At 42.2% G+C, this 13,317-nt stretch overlaps 1 protein-coding gene across 5 annotated transcripts in view; it reads left to right on the top strand.

The window, feature by feature from the left end:
* NAV2 (neuron navigator 2) overlaps window positions 1-13,317 on the top strand; it is a 780,691-nt gene that overhangs the window by 713,686 nt on the left and 53,688 nt on the right. For 4 of the 5 annotated variants that reach the window (XM_032166418.3, XM_032166417.2, XM_058424469.1 and 1 more), the window contains 2 exons: window positions 1,157-1,345; window positions 7,668-7,720. In XM_032166418.3, the coding sequence (XP_032022309.1) occupies window positions 1,157-1,345; window positions 7,668-7,720 (242 nt within the window). Of the gene's footprint in view, window positions 1-1,156; window positions 1,346-1,897; window positions 1,997-7,667; window positions 7,721-13,317 lie in introns of all 5 variants that reach the window. The other variant, XM_058424471.1, reaches the window with a different exon arrangement.

Raw genomic sequence — 13,317 nt, 5'->3', positions numbered from 1 at the left:
AAGAATGCATTCTCTTTCTAAGACCTCTGAAGAAATAGATTTTATTGCATATCCCATGTTAGGTCATCCTCATTGCTTTATTAAGTTGGAAATAAAAGTTAAGTTTTGATTGAATAGGTATTCTTAACAATGCCTACTTCTGACATAATGCTTTGACTGGCACAGTGGGAAAAGGAAAAGAATTTATGTCACAGTCCCTGCTGACATGTCAATGGAATTCTTTTTCAGGAAGACAAACACATCAATGCACACCTATATAATAGAGTAAAAGAGAACAATCCAAAGCTTTATATGAAACCATGTAAAAGCTGAATATAATTAGATAGCAAATATTAGACACATTTAGGAAAAGGAAAGATTAGTGCTGGCTGGAGTTATAGGCAGAGGTTATGTGAAGGTGGCAGGGTAGGAGCTGAGCCTTGAAGGACTGATAGAGGGTGAGAAATCTTTTCTACTCTCATCTCACTCTTTAGAGAGGCAGCCTTTTCTGAATATAGTGAAGAACAAATTCAGAGTCTTTAAGGATAGAGGTGGCTTGTAATCAAGCGAGGTTTAACACTTCATTTCTGATTGACTAAATGAGTACCTCTGAAAATATTGCACATGACTCAAATGGACAGGATTTTCATAAGAAAGCTAGTTTTAGCTGAGACAAATGTACCTCCCTTGCATTGAAACTCTTTATACATGATTATTACACGTCCCCCATCTGAGGCAATGGGACCTGTGTTCATACTGTTTTTTCCGAGCCATAACTCTTTGAGGCAAGAGATTCTTGTCATGCACAGATGCTTCCCATCTGATCAAAAGCCTGGCTGGACTATTTTGGGCTTTTGGCTTTAGAGAAAATCATTCCAGATGAGCCTGGGGAGTAATTAGCTCATGCCTGGAAGGTGATACTGGCCTGTCTGAACGTGCCAAGTTGGAAAGCTGAGGCCCAGAGCCTTGCTTTGGAGCTGACCCACCTTTCCACTCTTATTTTTAGCTCCCGGTGTGTAACTCAAATGCTGATGGGACTACCTTTTAGAAAACAGATGGGAGAAGAGTTGGCAGGAACACATATGGCTAAAAACAAGCATTCTTCTCTTTGTCCCCAACCAGGATTTGAAGAGAGACATGAATGTCTAACCTTTTGATTCTATTCCTTTTATTCCAGCGAGTCCCACCACTGTCACCCAGATGAGCTTGTCCAACCCGACCATGCTGAGGACCCACAGCCTCTCCAATGCTGATGGGCAGTATGATCCATACACTGACAGCCGCTTCCGGAATAGCTCCATGTCCCTGGATGAGAAGAGCAGAACCATGAGCCGTTCAGGCTCATTCCGGGATGGGTTTGAAGAAGGTAAGGAAGGAAACTTACCATCTCTCAGGTTACTCAGTGTAGTTAAGAGTCCTCTATGCTAAGTTCACTTCATTAACCTGAGAGCCCACCTGTAAGTGCTCCCACCTCTCCCACCTACTCTGGGGGTCAGGGATGGGGATCTCTGAAGAGTAAGGTCTGGCCTGACCCTTAATTAACCTTCCAGGCCTTTAAGGAAGAGGCTGCTTAAAAATCACTGGTGAACCATAGAGCTGACTGAGTTCCGCTTTAGGCTTCTCCCTCCTGGACTTGGGCCACAGTTTCTTGGCATGCGCTTCCACCTTGAGGCTCAGCCACCGGCTCACCATCTTGGCAGAGAGAACTACTGGAGAGTTCATTTCCCTGTGTTGACACATCCATGTAGCTCTGGGGGCCAGGCAGCCATGCCTTTCTGCTCTGCTCCAGAATTTTTCATCTCTTTTCTCAAGCACTGGGTTTTTAAGTGTATTGTTTTCAGTTATGCCCTTTTCTTTCTTTGGTTGCTAACTGAGAATATTTGGGGTTGGATTTTTATGTTTGGTTCATTTTAATCAGAACCATGGGAGAAAAGTTATGTGGACAACTTTGTTAGCCGTCTTCACAGCTCACTTCATTTCTCTCTTCCTTTGTTCCATCACCCAAGGTATGAGTTAGGTGAGTAAGCAGTCAAAATTCTGTGGAGGGTATCATCCCCACCCCATGAAGATGGGGCTGATAGGACATTGGCGGCAATGCTCATCAACCGATGATTAAGAATAGGAGTCAGACTAGCAGAGTTTAAATTCCAGCTCCACTGCTTTTTAGGTATATGATTTTGAGCAAGTTGCTTCACCTCTCTGTGCCTCTGTTTTTTCATGGATAAAATAGGAGTAATAATAGTATTCAGCTCATGGAATTATGAGAATTAAATGAGATAATACATATAAATGTTAACACAATAATGTTATTACATGTCATGGCCTATAATAACACAGCCATAAAGCTATAATAACATAGCTGTAAAAACACAGCTTCAGCATTGACTTCCTGGCAGCTCAAAGTCCCCAGCCAGAGAATGGGGAATCTTGGAGCAAACGGAGCCTAGTCTGAGGACTATACATCTAGTTGTCCCTTTGTTGCCATTGACAAAGCAGAATGTGGAGGGTGAGTTATAAGTGCTTCCCAGTCCCCACATGAGTAGGGAAAAAGGGCCAGCATCCTCCCAGCATGAAAGAACAAACAAACTTGTGATTGTTTAGGAAGTTTCAAGTCAAAAGGGAGAGAAACACAAGGCACAGGATTCTGCTTTTGTCTAATGTTCTTTTTAACAGAAGTTTTAAAGAATGTATTAACAGAGCAATTGCCCCCTGGTTTATTTTCTTGGTAACGTAATACTTTCCACCCTGATTTATGTATCATTTGCATACCATAACATTCAGTGAACAGGCACAAGTCTGTAAATCCATATATGGGAAGCTGCTGGGACCAAGGATTAAGGAGGGGAGGAGCCTGAGTCACTGAGGGGCATTTGTGAGATTTAAGAGCTAGAAATTAATGCTATAACTGCTCAGAACAGTGATAGTAGAGAATATATTGTGATCCTAAGGTGAAGGAAGTGGCAGTTTGTCTTGAACTTCTTTCTAGTCAGTGTACTGGCCAAGCATCGCCACGGAGCATTTCCCAACCTCCCCGGGAAGGATTTGCATATGGAGTTTGTCCCGCACTGTATTCCTCTTCTCTGCCATGTGTGTTCCTGAGTGAACCATGTCCAGTACTGAAACTTGTCCAAACAAGCACACTTCACCTCATAAAGGTCCAGGACCATTACAGTGTCGTCATCAGATAGCTTTTATTTATTCCATCTGGAATCAAGCTGGCAGACAGCACAACTGTGGAATATCTGGGATGTCAAAATGACATTGATAAAAAGTGCTTGCCCACAAGCAGTGTCTAGACTTTTGTAAACCTAATGATTCACGGTGACATGGAACTGAAGCACAGAGGTAAAAGTCAAACTTTAGGGGAATGGATAGGGACCGTTGTCAATACACTGTGAATACATAACATTATCATCTTTTGGAAAATATGGCATCAGATTGATTTTATTTCTTCTAAGGGTATTACATTCAAAAACAGAATAGAGTTTGTGTAATTAGGTTTTTAATTCCTTTCGTTGAAATTTCTTTTTCTTTTGAATTTATTAACTCCCAGTATTGCAGGAGCAGTTGGAAGAAAATTGACATTTCATGTTTGGACCAAACAGAACCTCCTTGTAATAATCAGTTAGGTGTATTATATGCCATAAAGCAGAATAGAAATTTAGGAAGAAGTAGCACAAGTATTTGTGTGAGGTGTTTGTGCAATTTAATTAGCACTTTCCACTTTGAAGGAGTTTTAGGAATTATAAATATGTAGATTAGGTTCAGGCATGGCCCAGATGCAGCCTTTCAAAGGTGTTTCAGGTAAATTACTTTCTATCAGATGCATTATGCGATCTTAAAGTCAACTTTAATAGCGTACATTTAAGGGGATGCTTGAGGCATTATTAAAATGGATTCTAGAGAAAAAAAAAAATCCCATGACTTCACCAATCATCACTAAGAGCTAATGCAATGAAAAACACAGAAACCCTCCACCCTATCAGTTTATATGGAATCCCCGGGAGCACAGACACTTATTAATCAAGAATGCTTGTATTGCAGCATGCTTGTGTATCTAGCCCCTGAATTGCAGAAGGGGTTCAAATCCTGGCACCTCTACTGTTAGCAATGTGATTCTGAGAAAGGACTTGACCTGCTCAGCCTATTTCCTATTCACTGAAATGTGAAAAATAATTGTACCTGCTTTGGAAAATTGAAGTGAAGATTAGGTGAGATGAATCTTGCAAGCATTTAACAAATAACTTTGAAAGGGGAGTATTGTAAGTGCTCACTCAATGGTAGCTATTGTTATAATTGTCATATTATAGCCTTTTCCCCAAGGACCATTATCATCCTCATTTTTTTAATGGCCAAATTGAGGCAAAAGTGACTTGAAGACTTTATGCAGCCACATGATGTCTTAAGCCTCTTGATTCTAGTCCCTCTTTCTTTCCACTCAATCCTACCTTGATATCTGACTCAGCTGGGTTTTTTTTTTTTTTAAACCTGTCTGAGGCAAGCTCTGATCTTTCATCAATGTCTTCTCTGTTTTGTGATGCTTCCTTTGCTGGTGGAGAGGCAGGGCAGTCCATTAGCCATCAGAACTGCATTTCATTCTTCTCTTTCCACAGTACCCAATTGTGGAATGAGAAGTAGATCGTGATGCCTAGATGCAAATTCTCTTTCTGCTCCTGACTAGCTGTGTGTCTGGCCACGTCACTTAACCATTCTGAGATTTAATGTACTCTGTTGTTGATTAACGGTGGAAACTCCTGCCTAGTCTGGGATTGTTACCTGCAGATTCTCTGTGATGAGGATCAGAGGCACTTGATTACTTTATTGGCTGGAATATGTCTAGTTGTTTCATTCTATCTAGTGTTTTCACTCCTACTAAAGCATCTTTCTTCTCAAACATTCCTAGCTTGTGCCCATGTGAAGACTGCATGAAGGGACTAGGACACCATTCTAAAAGACACCAAAAGGCTCTTAAAAAAAAAAATCAGAAACCAGTACAACAGATCACTCGAAGGCAGAGCGCTCTCCAGACTTCTAGTCAGCAGATCCTGTTCTTGAATTGCTGTGTGACCTTAAACAAGTCATTTAACCTCTCTGAGTTTCAGATTTCTCAATAGCAGAAATGGCCTAGATATTCTCTATGGTTCCTTGTAGCTGAAAAAATGTGGAGGTATAGCTATAGGGAGGAAAATTATGTAGCCTGCTTTAGCTGTTTAGCCTCTGTAACTCCCACAGGCATTTTGTTGTCCAAAAATAACCACATTGCACAACCCAGGCTCTGACTTGGCTCGAGTTCCTTGAAGGAGGCCGAACTGCAGTGGTTCAGGTAAGCCACATTCAGTTTTGGGTTGACTCTGAAAATCAAGGAATCTGTCTCGTTGGAACGCAGCCTTGCTGTTGCTATTTACAAAGTGAGAGGAGTTAATTATTGAGAAAAATAATTACCTCTACCTTAAGCCTGCCAGATGTGCTCTTCTCTGCCTGTGGCCCCATGCTTGTACAGAGTTGGTGCTAAAACTGTGTCAGTAAATTTATGTATATGAGATGTAGAAATAGAAAAGAAAAAACTTCCATTTTCCATTAGCCAGAGGCCATATAGCAGCCCTGTGCTAGTCTCTGGCAGGCCAGTCATGCAAGTGTGTGTGGCTATGTTACCCACATCTCTTCACCAACTTGGCCTCCAACATAATTCCTCCACTATTGTCTGTGTCATAAGTTGAATTAACTTACCTCTGTGGAACATTAGGCCACAAAGTTGGGACATTAAAGGCCTCTGTTAATGTGTGGACATATTAACACTGAAAGCCATTATTGGCCATTAACACCTTAACCTGATTTTTTATGGGCATGAGTCAGATTAGTCATGGATGAAGAAAGCATGGAGGAAAAGATCTAGAACGCAGGGTATTGCTAAGGAGGGTGGATGTACATGATGATATAGGGACAGCTTAGAGCATTAGGGAGCTGCTAAGAGAGAAGAGGGCTGGAATAGCAAGCCAAGAGTTATGTGGGCTCAGAGGAAGGAGGAAGCCCACCCAGGTGGCAGTCCGGGGAATGAGGAAAGGTCCCATAGAGAAGATGTCATTTGAGCAGATCTGTTTTGATAGACAGTATTTAGATGCAGCCTAAACGAAGAGAACTGCATGGGCAGACTCTGAGGCAGGAAAATACTGTCTAGGGCAAGCTTGGGAGAGCAGTGCAGGATTCATAGTGTAACAAGAACATAAAAGGGAAGAAGGAGAGGTCAGGGAAGGTTTATTGGAAAGATGACAGAGAGGAACCTGAGTGTTAGGCTGAGCTACTTATCAGCTATCTTGTTGGCATGTAGCTTCTGCTGACTGCTAATCCAAGGTGAGTTCACTTCGTGGGTGGTAGATGAATGCCATTTAGTACACGTGGAAATTACCCCCGTGCCTCCCACTTTAGACTACAGGTCATAACTCGGTGTGGGAGTAGAGCCATTCCACCCATGGCCAGGAAAGCTGTGCCCAGTTACAAGTCCTGTGACGCCTTAACATAGGAATAGTTCTGTTTTTCAAACAAGTTATCGAGAAGTTTCCAAGAAAATAAAGAACCTGCTTCCCACAAAATAAGGCAGCCAGAATACCCAAGTCCTAGAAAACACTATGCTGCAAAATTAGAACAAATAATAAGATGTCTCGGCCGGGTGCAGTGGCTCATGCCTGTAATCCCAGCATTTTGGGAGGCCAAGCTGGGTGGATCACCTGAGATTGGGAGTTCAAGACCAGCCTGACCACATGAAGAAACCCCATCTCTACTAAAAATACAAAACTAGCCAGGCATGGTGGCGCACACCTATAATCCCAGCTACTCGGGAGGCTGAGGCAGGAGAATTGCTTGAACTCGGGAGGCAGAGGTTGTGGTGAGCTGAGATCGTGCCATTGCACTCCAGCCTAGGCAACAGAGTGAAACTCCATCTCAAAAAAAAAAAAAAAAAAAAAAAAAAAAAGATGTCTCCACTGGCTGGGGGCAGGAAGGGTGCTAAGGACGTATAAGTGGTTCTGGTCCAAAAGCACCAGTTTGAAACAGAAAAGAAGACACCACTTGCTCATCACTTTGTAGACATAGAAATCAAATAAAGAATCTATATTTTGATGGATATGTTTTCTAAGCAAATATTCTGCTATATGGTCATCTAGAATGAACTTACTGTGGCCAACAGCCTCTTAGGTTAAAAATAATCAGCTCTTTTTTTGCGTATACAACTGACAGATGCCAGCAGGGTAAAAAACTGTATTTGGAACACAGTCTTAACCTAAGGGAATACATTAGAAAAAAGAATGAAGCAAAATATGCTGGAACAGTAACAGGTTGCCTCCGGGCAATGCAGTTGTGAGTCAGTGCAGGTTGTGACAGTGAATATGCTTCTTAACACTTCTCCGTACTTGAAAATTTTTGTTCAGTAATCATATATTATTTTGACAGTCAAGAGAAAAAGTATTCAGAAGGTTGAAGGGAAAAATGCGGTAATAGAAAAGGGACATCCTTAGCAAACTATTACTTATTTGTCACTGACCTATCGCCAAACCAGGAAAGGTTGTGCCAAGGTGAGATTAAGTCATTCCAAGCCTGGAGTGTCCTGTATTGCTGATGTTCTCCTCCCCTGTCCCGTTTTTGGTTCCATAACAGCCATCTATCAATTCACCTTTTTTTTTTTTTTCTTTTAATAGTTCATGGATCCTCACTCTCCTTGGTTTCCAGCACATCCTCAATTTATTCTACAGTGAGTATAAATCAATGCTGTGTGGCTGTGATCATGAGAACTGGGGTTCCTTTATCAACGTGTCAAGAATAAAATATATGCATTAATCCTAGGGAAAGCATTTCCATTATAAGGGGATCAATTAATTAGGGAACAAGATTTAAAATTCACAAACAGCTATTAATTATATTATACCAACCCCAAAATTCAGAACTGGCTGCCTTGTTAAAGTGGCATTGTGCTTTAGGTGATAACTATTTAGAACGTGTGAGAAGCCTTGTCTGCCTGCTGATGGACTTGGAAAATAAAGGCCTTGAGCAATTTATTAATCTTTTGTCTGCGTCAGTTTCTTTCTTTCTTTCTTTTTTTATTTGAGACGGAGTCTCCCTCTGTTGCCCAGGCTGAAATGCAGTGTCTTGATCTCAGCTCACTGCAACCTCAGCCTCCTGGGTTCAAGTGATTCTCCTGCCTCAGCTTCCTGAGTAGCTGGGACTACAGGCACGTGCCACCACGCCCAGCTAATTTTTGTATTTTTAGTAGAGACAGAGTTTCACCATATTGGCCAGGCTGGTGTCAAACTCCTGACCTCGTGATCCACCCACCTCGGCCTCCCAAAGTGCTGGGATTACAGGCGTGAGCCATGGTGCCCGACCAGCCTCAGTTTCTTTATCTGTAAAGTAGAAATAATAGCAGTCCCTACCTTATAGAGGTATAATGAGGATTAAATGTTATGAAGATTACATTTCACTACAATATAAACTCCTTCTAGACAAGGCCATTTTTATTTTTATTCCTAGTGCCTAGAACAGTACCTAGCACATAGTAGGTATTTTTTAAGTAGGTTTGAAAGAAATGGGAAAATGAATCTAAAACAATGAATATAGTACACACAGCTCAGAGCAAGCACTCCTAAATGCTAGCTATCATCCATGAGAGAGGTTTACTAAATGAAAGCCAAATGTAATCAGATACATTTAGATCTTCAGTACTACTGGATTTGTTCAGTAGTATTTACTTTTTATAGCTGTACAATATTTATTTTATTTTATTTTATTTTATTTTATTTTATTTTATTTTATTTTATTTTATTTTATTTTATTTAGACAGAATCTCCCTCTGTTGCCCAGGCTGGAGTAAAGTGGCATGACCTTGGCTCACTGCAACCTCTGCCTCCTGGGTTCAAGCAATTCTCCTGCCTCAGCCTCCTGAATAGCTGGGATTACAGGCAGGCACCACCATCCATGCCTGGCTAATTTTTTTTACATTTTTAGTAGAGATGGGATTTCACCATGTTGGCCAGGCTGCTCTTGAACTCCTGACCTCAAGTGATCTGCCCACCTCAGCCTCCCGAAGTGTTGGGATTATAGGCATGAGCCACCGCGCATGGCTATAGCTGTATGCTATTTACTTTAAAAACAGTAATTTGGGAATTTCTATAGGGAAAAAAAAAGTCTCTTTGTTAATTGTGAATTGGAAATTCTTTAGCCCTTAATCCCATGGAAACAAATGTTTTAATAATTTAGGTTTTGATAATGCCTGGTTTCTATATAGCAGGATACACTGTGTATAGCTCCTGGAAAGTAAGAGGACACCCCAGAATCAAGTTAAAGATACCAGGACCTAACTGTTCTTTCTTAGGCCTGTATTGAGCAAACAAACTTCAGTGATTGCTGATATGGTCTGTTTTGAAGGACCTAGAGACTCTTGCTCCTACCCACCTCACCCCTCCAACTCTAAAATTCCTCTTTCCTCAGCTAGTCATCTTGTTTGAAATTTCATCACTAAGTCCTAGCTTTCCTTTTAAAGGCTTTATACAGAGTAACCTTGGAGAGAGGTTTTTTAAGCCATGATCTGCTAAGAAAGCATAGAGATGGTCTTTCAGCTGTCAGCCAGTAGATAAACTATGTCCTTTCTTCTAGAATGAAACTGTGGGATGTGGGTACCAAGGCGGTAGTTTCAAAGCTAAATGCACTTCTTCAACAGTATTTACTAGCACCATGGATATACCAGGCTCTGGACTAACCCCTAGGATATAATTTAGGAGAGAAAGGAGCCTGCTACTGAAGGAGGAAGCTGTAGGCACCAGAGGGACATGGAACTCTAGCTTCACACGACTGGCTTAGAGAAGCTGTAGTGGGTGTTTCAGTGCCCAGCCCCGTGTTTTCCCTGTGGCATTCCCAGGGGTTCTTGCCAACAGAGAGGGGAGTGGGCTTTCCAGAAGAGTAAAAAATGGGAGACTGGCCAGCATTATCCAGCCTTGGAGAGAAAGAGCATAAGCTTCTCAACCTGTGTGTCTTCAGATCTAGGAAACTGTCACATGCAGTTCCTGGGGGCAGCCCCTTCATGCCAACCACTAGAAGTCCTTACAGATAAAGACTCTCCTTCAGTAGCTGTTGTTCTGGGTATGGGGACATGAAGATACTGTTTTCATGAAATTTGAAATTGTCTTTTCTGAGCTGACATAAATTCAACAAATTAGTAAAGACCTAATAATAATACTTTCGAATTCCATTTTTATCTGGATAACAAGAGACCCGAGGTGTAATCATAGCGTTCTTCTCACCATGTGACTTTGGACAAGTCATCTGGTTATTCAGAGTGTCTCCCCAGTTTTGCCCTTGGCATCAGGAAACCGAGCAAGGTGATCTTCTGAGGCCCCTACAATCTCTGACATTCCATGAGTCATGGAGTCTAAGGCTCCCATTTACTGTCCTCAGTATGCCTTCTCTGAGAATATAGGTTGCTTTTGCAGACTTAAAAAAAATAGCCTATCACTTGAATGTTTTTATGCTGGTGCAGTCTACTAATTTCAAGAAAAACTACAAGTCTGGCTAGACTCTGCTACCACCTAGCACTGAGATGTGGTCCTTTATCTGTTATTACCTTCTTGGTGATCATGAAATTCTGAAACACATGCTCCAGGCACCTTTGTAAATGTTAAGGTGAATAAAGTTCTTGTTTGTTGTCTGAAAAGAGATCTTTGAAATGTTAAGTTGCCACAGACCCAGACCAAGGAGCCTGCTTAATAGCTGAGAGTTTTAAAGGCTCTTACTGGATAACAGTAGATTCTTTCCTTGAAATCTCTATAACGAATATTCAAGAATGCTCATTCTGCATGAAATTTGCAATTTTAATTATCAGTGAAAGAAAAGATTACACAGTGCTAAATGATTGCCATGGAAAAGTTATGGCTAGCTCTTGGAGTAGAGAAAATCTCAAAGGCCACTTCTGGCATTAGACTTGCTTTCTTGTTTGGTAGGGAACACTTGAGTTCCCAGGAGAGCTGCTGGATGGATGGAGGCTAGCAGCTTCACATAGTGTTACCAGATGTGCAGAACAGCAGCAAGGGGGGCAAGATACAAAGCACATGCTTTCTCTAGGCTGCTGTTGATAATGGGGGCCCAACCCCAGAGACAGGTGGGCACAGTGACAGACAGTGGCAGAGGCATGGGGAAGGGCTGTTAGGGCCTGTAGGTAGAAGTGTTTCAAAGTAGGGCTGGTCCTATGTGGATGGCTAAGCCTGCTAACAAGCCTCTGCCAGCCTTCTGAATGTTATATAGTGGTTACATTCTCACCATTAACTTGTACCCTTTGGATTGAACTTGGAGCTTATTTCTGGAAAGCCCCCATGAGAATGTAGCTGTAGTAAAAGTACAAGAGAATATGCATAGGCTGTGGAGCTAGACTACTTTAGATCCAGTCCCAACTCTGCCCCTTACCAGCTGTGACCCTGGACAAATGACTGAACCTTCCTGTGCCTCAGTTTCCTCATACACAAAACAGAAAGCAATAGTATTAGTACCTCCTCAAAGAGTTGTTATAAGGATTAGATGAATAATGAATGTAAAGTGCTTGGAACAGTATCTGGCACATGGTAAGCATTCAATAAATGCTAGCTGTTATTACCAGAATGCAGGCAACACAAGATCAGGGACTTGGTCATGTTCACAGCTTTATCTTAGGTTCTTAAAAATAGTGTCTGGCACACAGTAGGGCACACAGTAGGAAATCAGTAAATATTTGATAGGTGGTGGTAGTGAGGATGGATGGACAGACAAAGATGAATGAATATTATCTGGGAGGGAAGAGTGAGCTCTGAGGACATCTTCCAACCTTCTCCTGAAAGCATTTCTTAGATAAGGAGGTTGTTCAGTGTGACTTTATACAAGACATTTAACCTCTCTGAACCTGAGAAGGAATACAAACAAACCTACCTAATGGAGTTTCTGCAAGGATTAAATACACTTGGCTCCGTGTATTTAAAAATTGGTTGCTGCTAGTAGGAGCCAACCAAGAAGAGGGGACTTGTGGGCAGGATCAGGAGGGAGGACAATGGGGAACATAGGGTGAAGGTGGATCAGACAGGAAGCAGCTGCCCACCTACTCCAGCTGATGGATGTGCCCTGCAAGTTCTAATGAATCATACCCACTTTGTGTTGTGAACTAATGGAGATGTTGACATCAGGGTCAGATGCTGATTTTTAAAAAATAATGGGCTTATCCCTAGTAAAATTGGATTAGGACATTTAGTGAGGACCCAAGGACAAAACAGAGTTCTTACTGATATTCACTCACCTATCTGGTTTCCAAGTCACTCTTCCCTCCCTGGGTAGTGCGATGGGTAGAGAGAAGGTCAGGAACACTCAACATTTCCAGGAAGGAGGAGGGTTCCTCTTTATGAGCCCCTGTGGGAACTAGAGGAGAGGGAAAGAAAGGTTCCTCCTGCAGCGGGCTCCCCAATTCATGTGGGCTCCCCCTATGGGAGGAGAGAGGGTCTTATAGTTTCTGGCTAGCAGGTACCTGTGTCACCATAGACACAGAGCCAGCATGTAAGGGACAAAGAGGGAAGCCAATAAGGGGCAACAGAGTTCACGCTTGCTTCACAGGGTCACAGGTAATTGGGGTCCTTGAAATGGGGCAGCACGAAGATGAAGGCCACATTTATCCTCACAACCTGTGGAGTTACTGGGCTGGCTGATACGGGCTCCCAAACCCCCCTCACTTTGAGGTCTTTCTACCCTGGTGCTCCCACTGCAGTGTCCTAGGGAAGTGAGAGGAGGGCAGAAAATGGGGCAGAATTAACCCAGGAGCAGTCTTCCTTGCTCCCTGGACAGGGTTGCCAGAGAAAATACAAAACACTCAATTAAATGTGAAATTTAGATTAACAACAAAATTTTTTTTAGTATAAATATGTCCCTAATATTGCATGGGACATATTAGACCCTTTATTTTATTTTATTTTTTGAGATGGGTAGCCTCTGTTGCCCAGGCTAGAGTGCAGTGGTGTGATCTCGGCTCACTGCAATCTCCACCTCCTAGGTTCAAGCCGTTCTCCTGCCTCAGCCTCCTGAGTAGCTGGGATTATGGGGTGCATGCCATCACACCCGGCTATTTTTTTTTTTTTTTGTATTTTTAGTAGAGATGGGTTTCACCACGCTGGCCAGGCTGGTCTTCAACTCCTGACCTCAAGTGGTCCACCAACGTCGGCCTCCCAAAGTACTGGGATGTCAGGCATGAGCTACCATGCCCAGCCCTAGACTTTTTTGTTTTTTTTAAAGCTATTCAAATTTAACTAGGCCTCCTGTATTTTTATTTACTAAATCTGACTCATGGCCTTC

This window comes from Hylobates moloch, unplaced genomic scaffold (genome assembly GCF_009828535.3).
Source record: "Hylobates moloch isolate HMO894 unplaced genomic scaffold, HMol_V3 SCAFFOLD_11, whole genome shotgun sequence".
NCBI lineage: Eukaryota > Metazoa > Chordata > Mammalia > Primates > Hylobatidae > Hylobates > Hylobates moloch.
This window is presented reverse-complemented; position numbering and strand designations above follow the sequence as displayed.